This window comes from Neophocaena asiaeorientalis, unplaced genomic scaffold, assembly GCF_003031525.2.
Source record: "Neophocaena asiaeorientalis asiaeorientalis breed wild unplaced genomic scaffold, Neophocaena_asiaeorientalis_V1.1 scaffold681, whole genome shotgun sequence".
NCBI classification, from domain to species: domain Eukaryota; kingdom Metazoa; phylum Chordata; class Mammalia; order Artiodactyla; family Phocoenidae; genus Neophocaena; species Neophocaena asiaeorientalis.
Genome location: NW_020172271.1, coordinates 2174069 through 2200431, shown reverse-complemented (window position 1 = coordinate 2200431; position 26363 = coordinate 2174069). Strand labels below are relative to the sequence as shown.

The following is a 26363-nucleotide window of genomic DNA, read 5'->3' as shown; positions in this document are numbered from 1 at the left end:
CAAGGGACAGAGCTGGTTCTGGAATGTGTTGAAGGAGGAAGTCGGCAGTAAGTTGACACAAGCGTTGTGGGGCCCTTCTGTTACTGAGAAGGCAGTGAGAATGATGGAAAAACCGAAGGTGGATTTGTATATTTTTTGAGTTGGGATAAGACTGGCAATTGTGTGGGCAGACAGAATAGGACCTGGGAAAGTAAATGTCTCTGTCAAATCAGATGTTTTCTCAAAACCCTAGAGGATTCTATCTCTGGGTTTCTTGAGTAATTACTAGACTTTCTTTAGCTGCATCAGAATATTGTCAGCACATGTTAAATAGAGGTTGGGAGAAGTCTTGGGGTAGAGTATAAAATTCAGTCACCCCACTTAGCAGCTACTTAAGAGATGGCTATTTTCGCTGGTTTTGCTGTCCCCATTTACTTCTGTCTTGGGGATAGAGCCCTTTTCGAAGTCTTCACTCTAACCCTCCTATCTTATGTCTGCATGTCTTTTCAAGCAGGAGCACGTAGCAGGATAAAGCCACCGCAGTTCTTGAATCTTCTGTGCTTATCAGAAGCAGCCATGGAAGCAGCATATCTTATCCTGCTTATGGTGTGGAAGGCCAAATCTCAATTCCCATTTCACCCTGCCCCATTTGAAAGGGGAAAAGGATCCCTCTGCCAGTCTTTGGTTTTATGCTAAGAACCAAGATTCCCACTGGATGCCTAAGCCTTGGGACACCTAAAGGAGGAGATGGCCACAATTTCCTCCTTTGACAGGAATTGTGCTGCCAGGTTGTTGTGAAGCGGGATGTAGGCTTCCTGGTGAGTAGCTTAGTGGAAATTTCTCCAGTGTACAGCTTGTAGGAAATGCTGCCTATAATTTAGATCATTATAGCTAAGTGTTTCCTACATTTCTGAGCTAAGAAGTATGTGTCTTTCCAGAGTGTAGTGGGGATAGAGTAGTAGTCTATTAATCTGTTCCTTCCTATGTGCACTTAGCTCATGCAGACTGTGAAAGAAAAGCACCTTTGCTAAGCTACTTAAAACACTCTTATTCTACTGTTCAAAGGGACAAGGTAGCCGAATAACAATATTTTAGTAGGGCCATTTGCAAAGAAGTGGGTGGAATAGGATGGAAGGCTTTTCCCTCTGGTCTTAAAATTGCCCACTTCCCAGCATGTGAGCATGGTAGCTTTCAATCAAAATTGTAAGTAAAGGAGCACTAAGTTTTTGCTATGTCTTAAAGGCTTTCTGTCGTTTTTCCTGTGTGAAAAGGAAGCGTCCATCTGGCTCTAGTCATGCTAACAGTGGCTGCTGCCATGTACTAACTAATGATACAGAATGATGAGCAATCATATTTCCTTTCCTGAACGAATTTTATTGATCATCTGTGTCAAGCACTGTCTGGGTATTAGAGAAACAGTGGTAAAAAAGTAAATCAGATTCCTGCCCTTACGGGTTCTTAGAGGAGACAGACAATCGACAAGTAAACAAGAAGATGATAGTATAAGATAGTGATTTCCGGTAGGGGAATGGGACAGAGTGGTTGGGAGGAAGGGAGGGGTGGCTCCTTTAGATAGGAAAGGCTTCCCTCAGCTGAGATCTGATGGACATCAAAGAACCAGCCATAGGGGAAGAGTTCCCGGCAGAGGGAACGGCAAGTGCAAAGGTCCTACGGGTCTCCATTGGTGATTATTTTCAGAATTTTTATAGTAGCTCTTCAGTTTCTTCAAGTTCATTGTTTCACATAAATGGCATGGGTTTAACCTGAGCTATTAATATATGTGTTTTACGGTGATAAAAGGTGGAAAGGCAGAGGTGATGGTTGTTCTGGTATCCTGGTGAGATCAGTAGCAGACATTAAGTCTACTGAATAAATATAACTGATGAGAGATTGAATAAAAAAATACTTGCTCTTGGTCATATTCATGTTTCTTACAGGGCCAAGACTAAGGTTTTTTTTTTTAAGATTTATTTATTTATTTGGGTCTTAGTTGTGGCACGTGGGATCTTTAGTTGTGACACGTGGGATCTTTAGCTGTGGCATGCGGGATCTAGTTCCCTGACCAGGGATGGAACCCTGCAATGCCCCCTGCATTGGAAGTGCAGAATCTTAACCGCTGGACCACCAGGGAAGTCCCAAGACTAAGGTTTTCTGACTTCCTATCAACCAATCCTGTGTATTCCCAAGGTACCCACCTTTCAGTGGACGGGACCTGGATGAGAAGATAAATGCCAAGAGCAGGCTTAGCAAGAGTTACATAGCAGCTAGAACCTGTCAGTGTTTATGCTCCTGACATCATTTTTTTACTGCCTGGAATGTAGTAGCTCTGGCCTCTGACAACACTTTTAACGTAGCAAGCTTTAGGTAACAGTGATGGTGAAAAGCAAAGTAGCATGCTTCGGAGCTCAAACTAATGGTCAGGAGAGAAGAGCTCATGAGCAGTGTGGCTCATTAACAGGAGTGGGGACTCCTGAGGTGGGGTCGTGTTCAGTGCTGGTAATAACGAGGCAAATGATTTGGCACGTCTATGCCCCAGTTTACTTGGGGAGTGAAATTTGGGAAATAAGTGAACATTTTAGTTTTCATCAGTAAGTTCAGAAGAGAAAGTTGACCAGGTTTTTGAATCCCGGTAAGAAGGTTCTAAGGCCTGTTGCGAAACTTACTTATCAGCACGGGCTAGCAGTCCAGCTGATAGGTATGGTTCTAGCAGGGTGTTCAGTAGATATCCTTTGGAATCTGGTCTTTGGATTTATTTTGTTTCATTTTTTCAAGGGAGAGCATAGCTAAATATTGCAGGAAATTTTTTTCCTTATCAGGGACAAGGAATGAAGTAAAGGGATGCAACTCTTTCTGGGCTTAGGTAGCTTTTCCTCTTATTTCTTGTTTGGAGATGGACACCCACCCAGGTCCCCCCACTGCCCCGCCCCGGTTTCTGTTGCTAATTCCTCTCTGGGGAGACTGACGTATGCTTTTTGTTCTTACAGCGGAAACTGATGCAGAATCACAGGTTGTGAACACTTGATGCAGATGGAGTGTTGTGGGGATTCATTTACTTTCAGTGAGACTCAATATGATAAATTAACGTCACGTTTTTCTCACTTAGCTCTAATGTTTAGGGAAAAAACCCCCAGAGATTTCAGCTGGCCTTTTTTAAAAATTAGGAAGTTAAGCAACTTACAGGGAAAATAAACCTAATGAAAATGTAGATGACACTTTCAGATGTCATTTTTGAGATGTTCAGTCTCTGATATAAACTGGGCTTGGCACATTTTCTCCATTTACATGCTTATGACGGAGACTTTAAGGCACCATCTCCTCTCTCTTTATGCCTTAACACAGTTTGAGGTGCTTTGCGTTCTCTTTATGTGGGAAGTAGCCTGCTCGGGATGGTCTTGTAACACCAACCTCATGTGTAATAGGGGGAATTGAGGAGATTTGGGGAACTGTGCTTCAAGTTAATAAATCCAGTGCATTAACATTGTCCCTGGGAAGCAACCTGGAAGAGGAGAGAAATCATGGACCTGGGATTAAGGGGACACAGGTTCTAGGCCAGATGCTGCCGTTCTGCGGCTGTGTGCTGTGGGGTAAGGTAGTCTGCCTCTCAGGCTCTTTTCTTTTCTGTTAAATGAAGTGGTTGGACTCATCGTCTCTAAGCTCCTTACAGCCCCCAAAGGCTGCAAATGTATAAGAAGGAAGCCCTATGTCACGTGTCTTTCAGGCATGAATCAAAGCTGAGAAGTCTTATGCCTTCTGGTAGTCTTCACTTTGAATTGCTGCTTATCCTGCAGGAGACATATTTTCTGTTCCCATTGCTTGTTTTTTGTTTTGTTTTGTTTTGAGAAGGTAGATTAGTCGAATTATGGTTTTCTAGCGTGGAAGACCAGAGTTAGAATTTGAAGCAGACTAAGTGATCAGACACTGGAGCGGCTGGAGGGTGGATAGAATTGAGCCATGGAGAGTCCTGGCTTCAGCGGTGGTGTCGGGATAGGCTAGTGGGAGTGGTTGCTTGGGACCCAGAGGAACATGGTACCAGTGGGTTTTATTTATGCAGTCTCACCTCTGCTTCCGAACACCCAGCCATTCTCCTGGGGCAGCAGGTCTAGACCTGCGAAGGGTGGGGATGAAGAGGACGCTCAGGGAACCTGTAACTCATGGGGAGAGTTTATTCTGAGCCTGCTCTTGTTTGTGGGAGTCTGGCGGGAGCATGGGGCTTGGTTGGGTTCTGAGCTCTGGTTTTCACACTCTGAGGCCAAAGCCTCTTCCTTTAGATCATTCTCATTGTCTTGCAGATCTTTCCCACTTCCATTTCATGTGCTAGTATAGGAATCATCTTAATCTATTCTTGGTAGTTCCTCCCATGGTTTCTTCAGTTTATTTTTTATTGTAAGCTTTCTTCCATCCTTTCTGGGAGTAGATTTAGAGAGAGAGAAGGAGGCCAGTGATTTTCTAAACAGGTCGTTGCATCAGGACCACCTAGAAGGCCGTTCTGAGGCACTGGATTAGAATCTCTGCAAGTGTGGTTTGGGAATCCGTATTTTATTCTTTTTTTCCCCCGCTGCGCCGCGCACCACGCAGATCTTAGTTCCCTGCGGTGGAAGCGTGGAGTCCTAACTACCAGATGAGCGGGGAATTCCCAGGAATACGTATTTTAAAAAAGCCACTCCTAAGTGATTCTGAAAGAGTCCGTTTGGGATTCATCCAGGGGCTGGCATTTGATACCCACTGATCTTGTTTAACTCCTGTGCTGTATGTAGTTGAAGGGGCAGGACATAAATGACAAAAGAAGTGTATGCTTTTGGGGCCAGTGCCTCTGAATTTTATACGAGAGGGGTTAGTAACTTCTTTTTTTCTTTTTAGCCCTTGTCTTGATGGCTCCCAGGACACTTTGCATTGCTTTTAATCTGTAGCTCAATATTAGGCTGACGTCCTCAGGGGTCCATTTACAGTGACTCCGAGAGCCTATTCCTAGGTCATAACTGACAGCTGAGGAGTTGTTTTATATGCCTGATTTAGGCCATATGCTCATTTTAACACTCATTTGCCACTTCTCCTTCTATTTGCATAGATTCCCCAGATCTTCCTATAATTTGGCACCCATAACTTGGCACGTTATTACTATGGAAGTCTTTAGTGTCATCTACAAACATGAAGATTCTCTGCTCCTCACTTTCTGCTCTTAGAATCCTGCAGAACCACACATATGGGCTTTTTGGTTTCTCTATTTATATCCATCCTGTTTCTTGTTTATAAGCTCCGTTCTTAACAAGAACAACACCCGTAAAACCCAAGATGACAATGACCTCTGTGTGCATCGGCAGGTGGACTCTCAACCACTGCACCACCAGGGAAACCCTAGTCTTTACTTTTTTTAAAAAAAAGTTTATTTATTTATTTTTGGCTGCGTTGGGTCTTTGTTGCTGTGCGCGGGCTTTCTCTAGCTATGGTGAGCAGGGGCTGCTCGTCGTTGCGGTGCGCAGGCTTCTCATTACCGTGGCTGCTTTTGTTGCAGAGCACGGGCTCTAGGCACAAAGGCTTCAGTAGTTGTGGTACACGGCCTCAGTAGTTGTGGCTCGCGGGCTCTAGAACACAGGCTCAGTAGTTGTGGCACACAGGTTAGTTTCTCCACAGCATGTGGGATCTTCCCAGACCAGGGCTTGAACCCGTGTCCCCTGCATTGGCAGGCGGATTCTTAACCACTGTGCCACCAGGGAAGCCCAGTCTTTACTTTCTATTCCACTAGCTTGTCTAATTTGTAAATAAAACTTTCTTGTAATTCTCAAGTCTTTGAGGTCCTTATGATTAAGGGTCACGTTTGCAGTTCCTTGGTGGCCTTTCCTTCTTTTGACCAGCAGTTTTCTAGTTCATCCCTGAAATACTTCCACATGCTCAGGTGAATGCCATCCAGTGTTAGTAATTTCATAATTATTGGTATTTAAATTTTCGACTTCATGCTTGTTCCTAAGACTTCAAACAGTATAGAAGTATGTAAAGTTAAATGCAAAAATCTCTCTCTGCCCTCCTTATGAGTTTTCTACCATTCATTCTCATTCCCTTAAGTAAATGTTCTTCCCACAGTTTTTTCATGCAGACATGTACACCCTCCCTTTTCAAACAAACAGAAATGAGGTCGTAATGAGTCCTGTAACTTTCTTTTTTAAATTGTCATAACTATCTGTATCATAATTATACATCTACCTCATTCTTTAATGTTTGAGGAGTATTCCATAGTTTGGGTGTGTTTGCTTATCCACTCTTTCCTGTTGATATATCAACATTCTTTGATACATCTTCGTGTTCTTGTGTCGGCATTTCCCTAAGATAGATTCCTAGAAGTGCACTTAATGTTTTCGGTAGTTGTAGGGGGCGCTTTACTTAGACTTCACCTTTTTATATCCTACCAGGATCATCTTAGATTAGATTTAGGGCAAAATACAGCTTATCCTCTCCTTACACTCATTAATCCTTTCACGGTTGGTAGTCTATTTCTCCAGTGAGTATCCTTGAAAACCACTATCTTTTCAGTGGAGGGCAGGGCTCTGCTCCTGGGGATCATTAAATCACTACTCTTTAATTGGTTGAAGGCCCCCAGATGTTTTGAGGTCTTGAACTTCAAGGATAGTAGGCTCTTAGAGCTTTAGCCTTACCGGCTCTCTCTGGGTTCTAGAGAGCTCCCTGGCTAAGAAAGGGTGCAACTACCTACCTGTGGATGACAGGAGGAGGTCAGAGGCAAGGTCCTGTGAGAGGCCTGACTTTTCTTTCCTACAGTCTGGTACATAGCTCTTCCTCATTTTTCTTCTTGGATTAGCAGGTGGGGTGGTAGCGGTGGTGAGCCTGACACATCCTGCACGGGGAAAGTCAGCCATTTTTAGAGTTGTTCGGAGAGGGTGAACCAGGGGAGTCTTGTTTTCAGCCATTGGTCCAGCTCATCTCAACCCTGCTGATGGTTTACCTCCAGTTTCCGGGGCTTCCGGTGTGTGTGTGCCCCTCCCATATTTTTAGCATATTGCAACACTGCCTCTACTTTTATTTAGTTTGAAAATCTTTGGGGCAATCAGCTATTTTAAAAATTGAAATATTATTTTAAAAGGAAATGATTTCATCATTGAAAATGGGAAACCAGTATTACTTCCTGGTTACTACTTACTAGAAAGTACCTTTAGAAAAACCCCGCAATGAAAACTAAACAGCGAATGTTATTAAATTCTAGCTAGGTACAGCGTTTCGCAGTGGGCTCTCAAGGAAGTGTGTAACAAGTGGTAGAGATGTGCTAAAGGCTTCCTGCCACCAAACTGAAACTTCGTTTAATAGAAAGGATTGAAAGAGAATTGAAAAGGGGACAGGAGACAGTTCTTATTTATGTATAAATATTAAATGCTGGTACATACATACAGGGATCATATACCACCTAAACCAGTTTTTCTTGGTTTGTTTTTTAAACAAGCCCACACTTTGGGAAACAGACACATAAGTTGTGTCTTGAGGCTGAACCGAACTGATTTTCTGGGATGGCTGTGGCCCACGTCATTAGCTTCACTGGCTACTAGCCACAATACCTTGGGCAAGTGACTTTACCCTTTACCTTCCAGCTTTGCCTGTAAACGAGCATAATAACAGTGCTCACCTCATGGGGTTGTTGCTGATAGAATGAGTGAGAGAAAGCGGTGTTCTGACCATTGGCTGGTGTTAGTAGTCCAGCACTTTCCGGATCTGTCCCCAGCTTAGATGGGACTGGAATTGGAACCAGATGAGGTAAAATGAGAGGAAGAAGGGCGCCTGGCAAGTTTTGTGATGTTAAGGTGGTTCAATTTGAAGGACTGGCTTTAATTTTGAGATTATATTCTTACTATTATTTTTTTTTTTGGCTAAAATGTCCTTTACTTTATAAATGATGTGATGGCCTTTGTTTTCTTTCATGTCCTCGGTACAAATAAAAAATGTATAACATGTCAGTCCTTAATTTTTGGAAGTGGGGGAAACTCTACTGGTCTGGAATCTTTAAAAGTCTGGGAAGCCCTGGCTTAGCAGAAACTGTGCACTGGCAAATGTGTAACCTTCTGAGCTTTGGAGGTATTAATTTAACCGTTAGGAAAGATTAAACAAATTTAGGTAACACGTGGAAAAGGGCAGCTGTATGTGAATACTAGTTGTGGTTCAGCGGCGCAGGTGAGGTTAATCAGGCAAAAATACAACGGGCAAAGTTTTGGTTTCCTTTGACTTCTGCCCCATCCTCCCAGGAACCCTCTAGCCTCTGGTGCTTTAGGACTGGGTTGCATTTCGTCTCCACCCCCAAAGGATCAAAACTTGAAGTTGATATATTTCGAAAAATTTTTCCACTACAACATAAAACATTTTCTGTTTTCTTTGCCCCGAGGTGGACTAGTTTGTTTGGGCACTTTCTGGTCCTCTTTGGGAGATTGGCAGAGAGGAACAATGTGTAGGACCAGCATAAATTGGTTATTTGCGAGGAACAGCCCCTTACCTGGCCTCCCACCTTTGTAAGGACAGGGCAACTTACATCACAGTTTGCCCAGGGCTGTTGTCTTGGCACAATTATCAGTAACACCCCATTTTCACTCTCAAAAGTGTTCTGATTTGAGTGATAAAATGTATGTTTAATGGGTTTAGTAAGAAGAGTCAAGTCTGGGAGAAAGAGTGTGGGCTGGCATAGTTCAACAGGGGCCAAAATAAACAGAAGGTAGATGGTTTTTTAAGTAGCTGCTAGGATGGCCTGGGGCAGGGTGGAGGGTCTCCAGGCTTTCATGGAGCACAGGCAGCCCAGGCTTGAGACCAGGCTGTGCACCTGATTCTGGGTAAAGCTTTGGGCTGATGCGATTTTAGGTGTCCCTCTCATTAAAATGCTGTTAAATAGAGGCAGGTAACCTTGTTTTATGGTGGAAGCGGGACCTCGTGAAGTTACTGAAGGTTTTCTTGGAGAATGGATGGGTTGGAAAAATCAGATGTGATATTTTCAGATCAGTTTCTCTGTTTTAAACATCTCTTCTGGGGAGACGGTGAAAATGCCAGGTCTTGACAGAGGCAGAGGAATAAAACCGATAAGGTAAAAGGCAGCAGAAATGGGTAGGTCCAGGTGGGAATACTCAGATGTTCGTGAAAGCAGCTGTGAGCAATCTGCTGTCGATGTGCAAGTTGAAGGAAACTTGCCTAAAGTGAGGAAGGCCTCCTGGAAGTTTGTGGTAGAGAAAGGAATGAGAAGCGAGACATTTAAGTCTGTGTTTCCAGTCTCTGGAATGTGATGTTAGTGAACTTTTAAACTTTATGAATTCTGTTCCAGGAGAGGGAGGATGCATTATTTTATATATAACCTTTAATACCAGGGGCATTTTTATTTTTGGCAACCACCCAAAACAGTGACTTACTCTGTCAAGTGTAATTTAGTTGCTTACCTAACAGTACTGTCCCTGGTCTTCATGGAAGGTGGGGCATTTTTTCCTCCCATTCCTTCCCCCTTTGTGTAAGTAAGGGGGAGGGAGACTCCATCCGAGTACCTGGGAATCCCTCTGAGCTTTATTATTCTGTGTGCAGTAATTGCTTGTGTTATTACTCCTGGCAGGTGAGCCCTTTTGCAGCCCAGAGGCCAGGGGGCTGCCTCTGTTACTTAAAAGCCGAGTTATCTTGTTAAACTCCTCTCTTGTGAGAGCTTTAGACTCTCCTGAGACCTCCCGCAGGCTCTCTGGAGCCCAGGCCCGGCTCCAGGTTCAGCCTGCCCTGCCCGGGTGTTAGTCATCTCATGCCAGCGCGTCACAGAGCCAGTCAGTGTGGGGCTGCCGGCCAGACTGCGCGGCTTCCGTTGAATTCTTCAGCGTCCCCCGATTGGTGCTCTGAATGAAAGTATCTCTCCTACTCTCGTGTCAGAAGAAAATGTGTTTCCCTGATTATCAACAGGATGAAGGTGAAAGCCAGTGTAGAGAGAATAATAAACTTGGGACTCAAGATTATCTGAGGAACGGGGAAAATCGGTTTTTGAAAGGGGTTGATGGCACAGGGCTAAACATAGTAAAGGTGCCCCAGGAGTCTGAGCTGTCCATAAACTTTCTTGTGAAATTTCTATGCTTTATGTGTTACAAACTTTCATTTATTTTGAAAGAAAAAAATCCAAAAGAAAAAAAACCGTGAGGGGAATCAGAGAGCTGGGCTTTAGTGATAGTATAGGGTAAGTAGAATATTATTGGCATTTTAAAATAAAAATGGAGGAGCAGTCTCTTCTGGGCAGTACTTGTAAGCAAATTCCAGATCGTGGCCAGATAGCCTTAGTTTAACTTCTTGAAGAGGTGTGCAAATCTGTGCATTATGGTTAAGGATGGGGGTGGGCTGGGCACACCAGCATATAGTGGGGAAGGAATGACCACTTGTAATCTTCAGCTGTGTTAGGTGATAATGGTGTTCATCACACTCTCTGAAGGATTTTAATAGTAAGGGGAATCTTGGGATGGTACATTAATTTAGCAATAAAGGACTCTGAAAGGTTTATGGTAGATTTGTGGTTTGTACTTCTTTATTTTGACATCTAAAATTGACTATCAACATTTCAAATAGGAAAAGTTTCCAAAGAAGTTTGGACAATAAAATGGGAACATCAATGCTTTTCATGGGTAGCACAGAAGTTTCTTGACTTTCCCAAGTCCTACATATAAGCCAAAATAAATATATTAGGTATTCTTGAGAGACGATTCATTCTGAACAGTATTGAGTATTATGCTCAATAATCCAGCATCCGTTTGCTATAAATTAGTTCTAAGAAAAAATGTGCATGGCTTTACAGAAGCAAACCTGAGGGACAGTAAATGCAATAATCTTCATTCCTATAGAATGTTGCAAGAGTCTAATATATTTTCACTTAGCTGTATCTGTCTGGTGCAGGCCTCCTACCCCCTTTTTAATCATGGGGTTATGATTTGCTGTTTTGCCTAGTGTACCTTTTGCTCAGGGATGCAGTGATGGCAGTGCTCTGAGGAGGAGAAATAAGATGACAGCAGCTGTGGCCATTGAGGCTGGGAAAGCAGTAGCTGGGCTTTCCCCCTTTCTGGATCAGGTTCTGTGGTTACACTTCTGTCCTTCCTCTGAGCACTGGAGTTGGGGAGGAGGCACGAGAGTTAAAGGGTGGGGAGGGCTGGACGTACAGACCCCGTTAACTGAGTAGCCCCTGGAATGCAACCTAGGCCTCTCCATCCTGCCTTGGCAACTTGCTTCATCTCCGTTTGCCCCTGAAGCGGGGAGGAAAAATCTTTGGCCTCAGAACACATTTTTTCTTGAGCTTCCTTAACAGAAGACCTGTCTTTGGGGAGTTGCCTCCGATACCTGCAGTGCCAGTGCATCAATTCAAGAGAAATAAGACCTTAACCTTCCTCTCACATTTTTTAGCAGTTCTGAAACGTGGAGTGGACAGATATGCAAAGTGTATCTGAACCAAAAAAGGCACTGGTGATTTGAAACCCACAAAATAGGCTAAGGCCAGACACCCTAGAAGTGTGTATTTTGAAGCATTTAAGAAAACAATTGGTGACTTTTTGAAGTGCCTTAAAATTTCTCACAGTCCACAAACCAAATCTTTGGGCTAGGGTTCCAGTTTGTCATTGTTTGGTAAACAGTATTACAGGGTGGGATGTGGAAAATATTCAGAAGGCATGCCCTTGGAATTTTTAATCCCATTCATGACAGGCACGTGAACATATCTGTAATACTTGGTGTACAAACAGTGCTTAGAGCGGATCTTTACATCAAAGCCTTAGTGTCTAGAATTCGGTGTTTTTAGTGGCTGTATTATACTGTAACTGGGGTCTGGTTGGGAAGGCGGGGTGGGTTCTGAGCCCCTTGGACAGGGCTGTGAGGTGCCTTGATAGTAGCTTCAGCTTGTCTTCTCCACTGAGCACTTCCCTCCTTGTCAATGTGTTCTTTGCCTCCACTAATATTTCTCTGTGAGCTTCTTCCCTGGAGATAAAATGAAAAGATGTTACTCTCATCACTATGAGTTTAGGCACTTCTGTTACCGTGGTATTTAGCTTTGGGATGTAAATCTCTCAAGAGATTCTTGTCTATTAAACAAGAATAAATATAAGAATCATCGAAAATATAATCCTAGAAGAGATGACAGTACTTGTTCAGACAGAGTCTCTTTGGGAGATATAGGAAATGACTGAGAAAAGTGGGAGGACAGTTGAGTATCGAATAGTTAATCGGGAGATTTCTCCAGTGCGGTCTGGGACATAGATTTAAATGGTTTCTGTTGACAATAGACTTCATAGCTCGCAGGAAATAATTGAGTGGTTGGAAATGAGTTAGGTAAAACATTCTTAAAGGATGTAACAAGGAAATTTGACATTTCATAATAAGAGGGCTGATGAAGAAAGCGGGTTGAAGAAAATGTTCCCAGAGGAAACACAAACTTCTTAGCGGAGAATAAAATGATACTAAAGTTTGTTGGAGTTGCCTTAGAGAGGACAGAGAGAGAGGGCTGGACAAAGTACTGAACTCTGGGAGGGGAGAATCTTTGAGGGGAGGGTTAGGTGAGGACGCGCTTGCCTGTAGGTCATGCTAGGGAGGGGTTCCCTGTAAGGCCTTAGAGAACCTTTGGGTTACCTGTTGTCATTTGTCGGAAAAACAGCTGTGAATGCAGGGCATACTCTTAAGAGCCTGGCTCTCTCGTTAGCTTCAACAAAAATCCACTAAGCTATGAGCTGCTTAAGGACAAGGACTGTGTTTTAATTGTTTTTGTCCCTTCTTTCCAAAGTCTAGCACTTGATACTTGTGCTTGATACATACTAGGACCATTCATTTATTCAGAAAAAAACACTTACTGAATGCTTACTTTGTCTCTGGTCTTGTTCTGGGCTCTGGGGCTACCATGGTGAATAAGAGAGATGTAGTCCTTGCCCGGAGAGAGCTTGCACCATGGAGTGGAAAACTGATACTATACAATTCATTATGCTATTTAATGTTGTGATGAATTCTATGGGAGAGAAATACAGAGGCTCAGAGCATATATGGCATACAGCTGACCTAGTCTGGGGATTGGGAAGGCCTCTTTGAGTAAAAAGTTTAAGCTGAATTTGCCGGAGGACATGTTTGAGCCAGGCAGATTCCCCAGGCACAGTGGGGAATAAAGTGTGTGTGTGGGGAGATTAACCTCGTTGTGCATACCTGTCACCTGAGGATCTTATTAAAATGCAGATTCTGAATCAGGAGGTCCAGGTAGGGTCTGAGTCTGCGGTTCCGACAAGCTCTCAGGTGACTGCTGGTCTGTAATTGCCTTCAGAGGCTTTCTGTGCATCCTCCTTCTCCCCCTTCTTTGTTTCAGTTGAAAGATGATGGGTCAGCACCACCCCCCGCCCCGCGCTGTGCCTCCCTCCATCTGTAGCCATGGTGGCTGCAGTGATTTAACTTTTCAGTGTATTCAAAGTATAGTTGATTGGCTGTAGAGACTCTTATTCTTGCGGAAGAGGAAATCAGGATTTGGTAAGGATAAAAGAAAATCTAAACTCGGGATCCAGTGTCTTGCAAATTAATAGATTTCTCTTGGCATTTACCAAAACATCTTTCCCTTTGTTTCTAGACTAGAGTGGGGGACCTAGGCATTGTTTTTGATAATCAGATTCTTCTTCATTAATAAAGAAGGCCAGCTCCTGGGGAAAGGGATTACCATCAAGATTACAGGATTTAAACCAAAAATATGGATGGTGCTCTGGCCTCTTAGAGAATGTTCTCAATAGAAGACTCTGAACTTTCATCCATTGTTTCTCAAAACTTTTGAGACATTAAGGGGTTTTTGGCTTTTCTGAATATAAAATCTAATTAGATCACACATGTAGGTTTTTAAAATCCCCACCAGATAACTAGCACTGGAAGGAAGAGGACATCTCCCTAAAATTCAAGATCCTTTTTGGGAGTGATAGCCTTTTCTTTTTTTTTTTTGATGCAGACCATTTTTAAAGTCTTTATTGAATTTGTTACAATATTGTTTCTGTTTTATGCTTTGGTTTTTTGGCTGTGTGGCATGTGGGATCTTAGCTCCCTGACCACGGATCTAACCTGCACCCCCTGCATTGGAAGGCGAAGTCTTAACCACTGGACCGTCAAGGAAGTCCCCAGCGATAGCTTTTTTGAACTGTGTGCTCAGAGGTTGGAATTCTGTGATTTGAATGCGTCTAGCATATTATCTCATTTGGAAGAAGAACATGAAGCGATCAACGGATCATATGGGATGATATGGTCCTTGCAACACAATAATGGTTTTGTCACTGAACTGAACTTGGGTTTGCTTTGCTACACAGCAAAGCCAATTTACTGACACCAGGTTGTGGTGAAGTATGTTTATTTGCTGGGTGCCAAGCAAGGTGGCTCGTGTTCAGAAGACCTGAACTCCTTGATGGCTTTCAGGGGATGATTTTCTTTTTTTAAATTTTTATTGGAGTATAGTTGATTTACAATGTTGTGTTAGTTTCAGGTGTAGAGCGAAGTGAATCAGTTATACATACACATACATCTACTCTTTTTTAGATTCTTTTCCCATGTAGGCCATTGCAGAGCACTGAGTAGAGTTCCCTGTGCTATACAGTAGGTCCTTATTAGTTATCTATTTTGTATATAGTAGTGTGTATATGTCAATCCTAATCTTCCAATTTATCCCTCCCTCAGGGAATGATTTTTATTTATTTATTTATTTTTTAATTTAATTTTTTTTTTTTGCGGTACGCGGGCCTCTCACTGTTGTGGCCTCTCCCGTTGCGGAGCACAGGCTCTGGATGCGCAGGCTCAGCGGCCATGGCTCACGGGCCTAGCCGCTCCGCGGCACGCGGGATCCTCCCGGACCGGGGCACAAACCCGTGTCCCCTGCATCGGCAGGCGGACTCTCAATCACTGCGCCACTAGGGAAGCCTGGGAATGATTTTTAAAGGCAACATTTGGGGAGAGGGCTGCAGGGTGTATGACTTTCTTCTTCTGATTGGTTGATGGTGAGGTAACAGGGTGATGTGAATCTTAATTATCGATGTTCTGGTGCCTGCCTGCCAGCCAGTGTGGGGTATACAGTGTGTAGTCACTGTCCTCTACCCAGGTGGGGGTGGTCTTAGTTTCTGCAGAACAACTCAGAGATATGTGTTAGATTGTGTGTATCCCTTGAGGAGGAACTAGAACTCTGTTTTATCACTGAACTATTGTCGTTACTTCTCTTGTTTAACTGCTTTTTGTTTCTGCATTCCCTTACTCCCCTAATGAGTAACTGCTGGAGCCTGCTGTTTGGAACTCTGGAAGGCCTAGGAGACTAAAGCCTTCTATAAACAAGAAATGGGGGACACGGAGGGGCGTTTGTACCCGGGAGGGCCCTACAGGATCCTGCTTGGTTTCAGTTTGACATTCATTCTTTTAGTTGTGTGTGCGGAGGGGGTTTGGGAGGGGAGCAAGACAGATTTTCAGAATCACCAAGGAGTTCTTGTTCTAGGGATTTGTTTTGTCTTTGAGGCTCTAAAGCAGCTGGTAGTATGTTTTGCACCTTTTCCAAAAGGTTTTAAAATTTTGTTTAAAAAAATCTCAAACTTACAGAAAAGTTGCAAGAATAGTGCAAGTAACTCCTGTGACTCTTCCCGCAGAGTTGCCATATCATCTTCTTTGTATTTATAACACATAGTCATTATTTGTGGTAGTTCTGTTCTGTCAAGTCACAAGCACTGAATTAGTGAATTTTGAACCATCGCTCCTGTGAGAAATACTGAGTTAGTTCCTGTGAGCCTCTGGTCACCACATTTTCATCAAGTAATAGATATATGACCTTGTTCTGTGTGCTTTTGTTTAAAGACCTCTTACTTGGGGCTTCCCTGGTGGCTCAGTGGTTAAGAATCCCCCTGCCAGTGCAGGGGATCTGGGTTCGAGCCCTGGTCCGGGAAGATCCCACATGCCGCGGAGCAGCTAAGCCCATGAGCCACAACTACTGAGCCTGCACTCTAGAGCCCGCGAGCCACAACTACTGAAGCCCACACGCCTAGAGCCCGTGCTCTGCAACAAGAGAAGCCACCGCAATGAGAAGCCCGCGCACCGCAACGAAGAATAGCCCCCGCTCGCCGCAACTAGAGAAAGCCCATGTGCAGCAATGAAGACCCAACACAGCCAAAAAAAAAAAAAAAAGACCTCTTACTTGATATGTAGTCTTGATTCATTAACTTTGAACATATGAGCAACAGCACTATAACTTGTGCCTAAACGAAAATTACCTAATATTTTCTCTGTGGGGCACATCATAACAGCTTTCTTTGTGCTTAAGAAAACTTCATGACTACGCCTGTGGGCCATTTTAAACAGCAGAATCACCACCCAAAAGCCCTGATCACTGCAGTAATTTTCCTTCAGCTTTAATAGTCTGAGTACTTGACCCTAAACGTTTGGTCGAGGGGTCAAGTCCTGGAGTGATCAGATGATCACTGTTATGCTCTTCTGGAGTCAGTTTTTGGTTCTTTTCCCTTTTTGGTAATTTTCACACGTGACGTTTACTCTGATAAACTCTTTTGACAACTGGAATGGATTTTTCTGGAATGACACTTTGTGTTTGCCTGCCATGTAGTTCCTGCTGAGTTCTTATTTCTGAGTAACTCTGGTTCCTTGACCACCGTGGAGCTGAGCCTTGGGGTGGTGAGGACTTGGCTCTGCAAAGGATCATCACCGGGCTTCTGGCCTCTAGGAGACTGAGCTAGTTCCTTTCTGGTTAGGCTGTATTTGTGCAGGTTACAGCCTTGTGTTCTTTATGTTAAGTCACGACTGTTCAGATTCATAGTTCTCATATCAGATGTTTAATATTTGGGGTTTATTAGAAAGTGCACGGGGAAAACCTGTGTTCTAGTCCTGGTGGCCATCATCTAACTGTGCCACAGTTTGTTGTGAGGATGGAGAGGAGTGGACAGTAGGGAGGGAAGAGAAGAGAGACCAGCATGCCCTTAACATTTCTTGCGTACCTGCTAGGTGTCAGGTACCGTGAGGCATCTTGCTTAATAATCATAATGTCCAGAGAAGATGGCAGTAGTATTGTCCTCACTTATAGATGAGGGAATGTCATCACAGTGTTCGGAATGCTTGTCACTTGAGTTTGTGTTCAAACTTAAGACTATCTGATTTCAGATTCATGGTCATCTGAGGCTGTGATTGTCAAGACACTTTGTCAAGTTTGAAGTTAAGAATAAACTTAAGATACGATACTTATTTGCCATTATCTCTGAGGACGGAGGTTCAGAAATCACTTAAGTCCACTCTCCTAGAGAGTGGGTATCTTAGGTGATAAAGCAGGGAAACGAGATCATGGATTATTTCTCTAATTCTTTCTGGTTGAATTCAGTGGTGGGAGAATTTCCATGAATTTGATATTCACTTGTAAACCCCAGGAGGAAATGGTTCTTTTTCTGTGGTACATATACTTCCAGTCTTTACTTCAGACCACACTTTGAGCCTTTTATTTATTTATTTTTTTTAAATTTTGGCCACACCCAGCGGCTTGCGGGATCTCGGTTCCCCGACCAGGGATTGAACCTGGGTCACGGCAGTGAAAGTGCCGAATTCTAACCACTAGACCACCAGGGAACTCCCAAGCCATTTCTTATAAAAACGATATTGGCTATTATTTATTGGGTCTTTTGGCTACCCTCTGTGCCAAGGGCCGTATTCCCTTGTTTAGGTTTCATCACACCTCTCATGGATATTCTGATATACTTATTTTATAAATGAGGAAATTGAAGCTAATAGAGCCAATGAACTTTCAAAAATCACCACTGACATGGATTTGATTCTGAAACTAAATTCTTATTGCCACTTACCACTGCCCCTTCCCTGATTATAAAGATGAGCAGTCTGTGTAACTTGAAGTGGTCGTCCAGAATTTATTTTTGCTGTGCAGGTACCATTTAACCTGCCATAAAACTAGTTTTCATCTCATTCCTTGTCATAATGTTTTATATCAGAGGCTGGCAAACTGACTCTTTGAAGGGCCAGGTAGTAAATACTTTAGCCTTTGAGAGCCATGTGGGCTCTGTATCAACTACTCAGCTCTGCTGTTTCAGTGTGAAAGCAGCCATATAGACTATTACATAAGTGAATGAGCTTGGCCATGTTCCAACAAAACTTTATTTATGGAAGCTGAAACTTGAATTTCATACTCTTTCCATGTGTTACATAATATCCTTTTTTTTTTTTTTAACCACTTAAAAATGTAAAAACCATTTTTAGCTCATGGGTTGTACAGAAACAGGTGGTAGGGCGGATTTGGCCACTGGGCTGTAGTTTGCCAATCCTGCTTTTTATCATTCTGAAGTTTTCTTCCTTTGTGTCTCCTTTTTGGGTATTCTTTGATAAAATTGAGACTGCAAGTCTGCTTTCCCTGCATATGGTAGTGTTTAATAAGTGTTGATTTGGTTTGGGGAGCCAGCTCATGGAAGCTTTGCTGGCTTAGTGATTTAGTCTCTGACACCTGCTCTGCTGGCACATGGAAATGGAGATTTTTAACTGAGGAAAAGATTTAATCAGTAGGTAACCTCACCTACCGTTTTAACAGATAGCAGCTCCCCAAATGCTTGTTTCTTCCTGTGGCATAGTAGAACCTCAGGTTTGGGGACTTCAGGTCTAGTACTTGCTCTGCCATCAATTTTATTTTAAGCAAAAGTCACTTTAGCCTGTCTCATTTGCAGATTCTTCATCTGTAAGATAAAAGGGCCTTGATTAGATGCTCTCAGTTAGCTGCCCTCTCTCTGCAGGTGATCGTTAGAGTCCCCTTGGGATTTGAACTTGCTTCTTTCCAAACTGAGGCCCAATTCATGGTACAGCTGGCCCTGGATTGTCTCTCCTGAAAGAGCTGGTGCGCCCGGCACAAGTGAAATGGCCTGCCACGAGGCCATGGGCTTCCAGGTCATTGTGCTTGAATGCTGGGCCCTTTCATTTAGGTTTGCCTCTTGCTCTCGCCAGAAAAAGAAAGAAAAAGCCGGTCATGTTGGCGCATATGCTGGGAAAGACCTCCCAGACCACACGGCTTAGGCTCTTCTGGGATTGCTTGCTTCTTGTCTAAATGACGTTTTAATTTTCAAGGGATGATTCTTCCTGTGGAGGCAAGAGCTCTGGCTGCCAGGAAGCATTTTTTCTGATATACTAAGATTTTCTCCAATCTCAGTTTTTTTTTTTAAGTTCTACTTGTGCTTTAATTCCGTTTCTTTAGAGTTTTTTGCTTCGTTAAAGTGCACAACAGTTCTTTCCCGTCCCCTGATGGTATTTTTAGGTGGAGAAAACACCTTGTCCAGAGAAGAGTTGCTGGCCTGCTTCTTTGTCCTCTAAACATGCAGCCTTTGGGTTGTGGCCTTTGGAGACTTCTGGATGGTATTATGGACTGTTCTTGGTTCTTGGACTGTTAATGATTTTCTTGGTTCTCCTTTCTGTGCCACAGAGGGAAAGGAGTTCATTCTACTTGCTGTGTTGTTTCTCAGAAAAAGTTTGTATTGTTTTTGGCCATCTTTCTCCTTTTTAGGGCTTTGTAGATTTCACTAAAGTTCTGCTTCTTTCCCGTGACTTCTATCTTGTTATTTCTCGAGGACTTGAAAGTTTACAGAAGCCCTTCATTCTGTTGTGAATCCCCATGCCTGAATTTTGGGTCTGAGTCAGCTGCCTTTTAAAAAACCTTTGTTAGTGTTGTTCAGCTAAGGGTCTAATCTTCCTACAATATATGGAAATACCCCTGTGGAAATAGACATTTTATGTCATATTTTTGTACTTCCATATTGGATCTTAATTTTTTTAATTTAAATAAATTCACATACCATAAAATTACTCACACAACTGTTGCCACTGTCTAATTCTAGAACAGTTTTCATTGGTACTTAAAAGAAAAAGAAACCCTGGAGTTATTAGCAGTCACTCCCTGTTCTCTCCCTCCAGCCCTTGAGAACCACAGATCTACTTTCTGTCTCTATGGATTTGCCTGTTCTGGACATTTCATATAAATGGAATCATTTCAATATGTGGCTTTTTGTCTGGCTTCTTTCACTTAGCATAATGTTTTCAAGATTTATCCATGTTGTAGCATCAATCAGTACTTCATTTCTTTTTATTTCTGAATAATATTCCATTTTATGGTTATACTAGATTTTTCTTATCTTTTTGGTCGCTTGATGGACATTTGGATTGTTTTTACTCTTTTTGGCTCTTATGAGTAATGTTACCATGAACATTTGTGTACAAAATTTATGTGGACATGTATTTTATTTTTCTTGGCTTTGTACCTAGGAGTGAAATTGCTGGGTCATATGATAATTCTATGTTTAACTTTTGAGGGACTGCCAGACTGTTTTCCAAAGTGATTGCATCACCAACAATGTATTAAGGTTCTAATTTCTCCACATTCTTGTCAACACTTGTTATTGTCTGTTTTATTGATTATAGCCACCCTTGTGGCTATGAAGTGATATGTCATCGTGGTTTTGATTTGCATTTCCCTTATGACTAATAATAAATGTGCTTACTGGCCATTTGTCTATCTTCTTTGGATAGATATCTGTTCAAATCCTTGCCCTTTCTTTTTTTTTTTTTTGCAGTATTCGGGCCTCTCACTGTTGTGGCCTCTCCCGTTGCGGAGCACAGGCTCCAGACGTGCAGGCTCAGTGGCCATGGCTCATGGGCCTAGCTGCTCCGCAGCATGTGGGATCTTCCCTGACCGGGGCATGAACCCGTGTCCCCTGCATCGGCAGGCGGACTCTCAACCACTCTGCCACCAGGGAAGCCCCTCCTTGCCCATTTTTAATTGTTGAGTTACAGTATTTCCTTATTCCAGGTACTAGACCCTTATCACATATGTTTTGTAAATACTGTCTTTTCACTTTCTTGATATCGTCCATTGAAGCACAATGTTTTTGGTTGCTTGTGCTTTCTAAGATGGTGTCATATCTAAGAAACCATTGCCTAATCCATGGTCACCATGTTTTCTTCTAAGAGTTTTATAGTTTAACTCTTATATTTAGGTCTCTGATCCTTTGAGTTAACTTTTGTATATGGTGTGAGGTAGAGATCCGGCTTTATTCTTTTGCACGTGCATATCCAGTTTTCCCAGCATAGTTTTGTTGAAAGGTTCTTTCCCAATTATCTTGGCACCCATTTTGAAAATCAGTTGACCATAAATTTATGAGTTTATTTTGGGCTTCCGTTTCATAACATTTTGGTGTTCATCAGGTGACTGTCCTTATTCTTTATATTGGATCTTCATATTGACAGATATGGCTAAGATATTCTTGTCATAGCTTATCAGGCAGGTATACCTGTTAAGCTAGTCCTCCTTGTAGAGCTAACAAGATGCTCTCAGCTAAGAAGATACGACTTTTAAGCCAGGATGATTTTTGCTCTTGGTGCCGTGAAAAAGAATGCTGATTTTATTGACACGGATTTCTATACCATCACTTTTTTTGCCCTAAGTATAGTGTGGGTAGGTTTTTTTTTTAATTAATTAATTTAATTTATTTACTTTTGGCTGTGTTGGGTCTTTGTTGCTGCGCGTGGGCTTTCTCTAGTTGCAGCGAGCGGGGGCTACTCTTTGTTGCGGTGCGCGGGGCTTCTCATTGTGGTGGCTTCTCTTGTTGCAGAGCACGGACTCTATGCACGCGGGCTTCAGTAGCTGTGGCTTGCGGGCTCTAGAGCGCAGGCTCAGTAGTTGTGGTACACGGGCTTAGTTGCTCCGCGGCATGTGGGATCTTCCTGGACCAGGGCTAGAACCCGTGGCCCCTGCATTGGTAGGCGGATTCTTAACCACTGCGCCACCAGGGAAGCCCTGGGTAGGTTTTTGTATAAGAAGTTTTCTATCTTTTGGTGTTCGTGGTCTAGGGGCTTAAGAGTTAAACCAAGTCATTTATCAGTATCTAGTGAAGATTTAAGGCGATGTTCCTGTTGCTGTGCAGTATTTTAATAGATGCCCATAAAGTGTTTCACTGTAGGTAAATCTCCCAGTAAACCTGTTAGTGGGTTTGAGCGGTTTGAGTCCCCATTTTCCTTCTCAGCTGGCTTGTTTCAGCCTTTGTCACCATCCAACTTGTGCCCTGAAGCCAGGTCCTCTGAATCACACCACGTCTCTCTGCAGCCTTTATTGTCAGAGATGAAAACTGTCTAATTCATAACCACAATCACACTGACTCATTTTGACAGCTGTTTTCACAAGCTTCCTGCTGTATCAGGTAGGGCTAAGATCATTTTTCTAGAATATGTCATTTTATTAATATAATTGGATAAAGCAGTTACCATATGACTTGCTTTCTATGCCCTATAAATTAGCAATTAATGATAATTACCGCATCCATGAAAGTTTGCAACATGAATCAGTACAGCTTTGGCAGAACAATTACCCCTGTCTCCAAGAGCAGACATTTTTGTCTGTTTTATTTCACTGAAGTATGTTACTTGCCTGGAACAATGCCTGACATATAGAAGGCACTCAATAAATTTGTGTTGAATTAATAAATGAATGAATAAATAAATGGCTCGATCAATGGATAAAATTATAAGTAATCAACCTCAGATGTCAGGTCTTGTGATTTACAGAGGAAAAATGACTTGTTTTCATGCCATATGAGATACAAGTTAAGTTTGATATATAGACCCTTGGTCTTTTTCATATTTTACTTAAAGACATTTTAAAGGACTTCCCTGGTGGCGCAGTGGTTAAGAATCTGCCTGCCAGTGCAGGGAACATGGGTTCGATCCCTGGTCCTGGAAGATCCCACATGCCGTGGAGCAACTAAGCCCACGTGCCACAACTACTGAGCCCGCGTGCCGCAACTACTGAAGCCCGTGTGCTCTAGGGGCCCACGTGCTGCAACTACTGAGCCCACGTGCCACAACTACTGAAGCCCGCGCACCTGGAGCCCGTGCTGCGCAACAAGAGAAGCCACCGCGATGAGAAGCCTGCGCACCACAAAGAAGAGTAGCCCCACTCGCTGCAACTAGAGAAAGCCTGCGTGCAGCCATGAAGACCAAACACAGCCCCCCCCAAATAAAGACATTTTAAGTATTTTTCCCCCAGAAGGTCTTTCCCTTGGCTTTATTTGGTGGGGAACCTTAGACAAGAGAAGCCCATTATATATTTTTATTGAGGAAGAACTTGAATAAAGACTTTTGATAAGTGAGGCAGGTGGAGGGAGTTGAACAGTACTTGGAAGATGAAATGGGAAGAGCAAAAAAGGAGGTGGAGTGTGTTTTGAACTATTTCAGTTCCTATAAGTAATAGGAAGGAAACAAATTCTTCCCATATAGACAGGTCTCTTCCTTCCATAATGGTCTGCAGACAGTCTTTTCCTACCTGATCGCCAAGGCTGTGGCCAAATGGATGAGGGGGAGAGAGTTTCAGAGGAAAGATGTAGCCATGCCAGTCCTCGCCTCCTGGGGGAACAGGAATAGCAGTACCTGCCACAGTGAATATCTGTCCTTGTTGCTTGGGAGGTTGACTTGGTGGCTGCTGTTTGCATTTGTATCCTCAATAGTATAAAAGGTGTTGTGCAGCCTATAAAATCACCTCTCTCTAATATTAATTCAAATACTGACTGTTGTCTGAATGGCATATTTGGTGCAGTAATGCAAAGAAGCTCTGACAGCAGTCTTCAGAATAGCTTTCAGGGCAAGGGGAGAGTGTACAAACGAGGTTTTTCAAAATTCCTTTGTACAAGTTGTTTACTAAAGCCCTTAATGGGCCCGGGATAATAGTTATAGACCCACTGTCCCCCAGGGATCTACTTTACTAGGTGAAGGCATTAGAGGTAACACCTTGCTGATATTTAGGGGGAGTAAGAGGGTACTCATCAGTCATTCTATTCTTGAGCTTTTCAGCGGGTTTCGTCAGACTTGAGAAATAAGGATTGTTTCCTAGCCTGGGTCAGTGCTCACTGGTTAGCCAAGGTGAGTTTCCAGCTGGGCTTCCCAAGAGGTACTGGGTCTCCTGGGAGTGCTTTATTACTTTTTGTGAAAACTTGACAAAAATCAAGGAATAGCCCTTTGAGACGGGTGCTCTGCTTTGTATGCTCTATGCTCCTCAGTCCCGTTGCGGTCTGTACATGAATGATTTCAAGGCAGTTATTCAAAAATGTGCTCTTCTCCCGCCACTTGTGAATAATTGACTGTAAATGAATCATTTCCAGGTTCTTTTCCTGTTCTTCCTTTGGCCCTTCTCATTTCAGGGACATCAACCATCCTGTGCCCAAGTATATCTCTTCTTTGGCTTTGCTTTGTTTGAGGGCTTGTCTTTTTAGAATGTCAGATCCCTGGGATGATGTCCAGGACATGGGTTCTCAAGAAAGGCTGTTAGCAAGACTGTTTGGTTGGAAGCTGTAGGGTTTAATTGCTGGTAACACTCGATCACAAAGGATAAAAATGAAAAGCATGACTTGTAACTACGTAAGGAAGACAGTCTTTTGTTATGTGTGTCATGGTGTAGCCAGGGAGGAACCATTTAGACCAAGGTCTATATGCTTGAGGTATTGGGGATAATGAGATGTTAATCTTAGCGCTAATTTAAAAAAAAATTGGACTATGTATATTTGTTGGACTATGTAGATTCATACAATGCAATACTGTACAGCCACAAAAGTGAATAAACTAGTGTTCTGGCATGAATGAGTTTCACCCAAAAAAAGGGCAAAAGAAGCAAGTCACTTGTCTATACTTTTGTTTACACACAGTAGACTCAGTTTATAGAGTTCAGAAATAGGAAAAACAAAACCACCATATTGCATAGAGATGTATACGTAAATGGTAACACTGTACAGGAAAGCAAGGAAGGAGAGGTTATCACAATGGTCAGGATAATGGTGGTGGTCAGGAGAAGGGGCTGGGAGTAGAGAGGGACACAGGGGATCCAAGGTTCTGCTAGTGTTTTGGTAATTAACTTGGGTGGTGGTTACATAGTTGTTTGCTTCTTATTCTTTAAGATGTACATATATGTTTAATGCACTTCTGTATTTATATTAATAATCCACGATTTAGAGCATGAGTTAAGGTGGAGAGGTGAGGGAGACAAGTCAGCTAAGCAAATGCATATCGAAGTGGCTTCCTTCATATTTCTTCCTTTCTTCCTTTGAGTCAGCTTCCTTTCCAAGGACTGTTCCCTTTACAGAAAACTCCATGGTCTTGTCTGCCACGGAGTTCTGCATTGGCAGGACTCTCCAACCTTCTACTAACTTTTCATTCAGCAGCTTTTTCTTGTTTTGAAGGTGGGATTGAGCCTTTCAGCTCTAGTGAAGCCAGTGCTCAAGGCTCCCTGTTGATTAAATCGTGCCTCGCTGAGCAAAGAATTTGAATAGCTTGGGCGATGATTCTCATGTTTTTCTGTGTGCCGCCTCTTCTCTTCTCCCACGTGAAATCCTTTCTTCTTCCCCCCGCAAATATTTTAAGTGAGCTTTAGAGCTCATTCCATAGTTGCCAAGTGGGTTTTACGCCTGGCATCCTTCAGAGAGAGAGGGAAGGAGCTGCTGGATTTGGGAGCTTTAAGGTGCTTCCTCCATGCCCCTGTTGTAATCACCGAGGGCGTGGGGTTTCTAGATTCTCTCTTCTGTATTTCTCTCTTAGCCTAGAGTCTGAGCACTGTCTACGGAGGAAGTGGGAGCACTCGGCTCTGGCTGCACTGCCTCCATGTTAGCCCTGGGCATCCTCGGCTCCTTCTGGCTGGTGTGGCCGGCGTGTCGGGGCTTCTTCCTTCAGCTTCCACTTTTCTCTGGCCTTCTTCCATTGCTTGCCTTTTCCACTGTAGAACAGCACATGTGGATGGAGACATTAACTTCTTAAATACTGAAAAGAACACAGGTGGTGGTCAGCTTGCGGGGATGAAATTACAAAGGTTATCTCCATGTCTCGCATGCCTCTTCACCCTAGTCTATTTTGAGTCTTCTATCATTTTGTGTAATTCTTATTTGTATTGCTGGGTCAGTCACTTCAGAATCTAGCCCAAGGTTTTATGTAGGTATTTCTCTTATAAACTTAAAAATAGTCTTGTTCATTCAGTCATCCAGCAAATATTTGAGTGCCTTCAAGAGGCCGAGTAGTTTTCTAGATGTTGGGGATACAGGAGTGGACCATCTGTATTGTGGTGATGTTACCTTTAGACGGCTAATTTTCTCTGTTTTTCCCCTTACCTAGGTCCTCTCAGGGTGTGCCATCATTGTGCGTGGGCAGCCTCGTGGTGGGCCTCCTCCAGAGAGGCAGATCAACCTTAGCAACATTCGTGCTGGAAACCTTGCCCGCAGGGCAGCTGCCACACAACCTGATGCAAAAGACACCCCGGATGAGGTAGGTGCTTCCCCTCCCAGAGGCTGTGGACCCAGGTTATAGCCCAGTCTCCTCCTTGACTGCACATTTGATGTACTCTTTCTTTTCTGTATATTTCAAGTTTT

General features: G+C 43.1%; 1 protein-coding gene and 1 non-coding gene across 2 annotated transcripts in view; one reads left to right on the top strand and one right to left on the bottom strand.

Moving 5' to 3' along the window:
- SND1 (staphylococcal nuclease and tudor domain containing 1) overlaps positions 1–26363 on the top strand; it is a 413476-nt gene that overhangs the window by 3108 nt on the left and 384005 nt on the right. The window contains exon 2 of the mRNA XM_024762838.1: positions 26110–26259. Within this exon, the coding sequence (XP_024618606.1) occupies positions 26110–26259 (150 nt within the window). The remainder of the gene's footprint in view (positions 1–26109; positions 26260–26363) is intronic.
- On the bottom strand, positions 17479–17550 carry TRNAE-UUC (transfer RNA glutamic acid (anticodon UUC)). The gene has a single exon. It is a non-coding gene; the product is annotated as a tRNA-Glu (tRNA).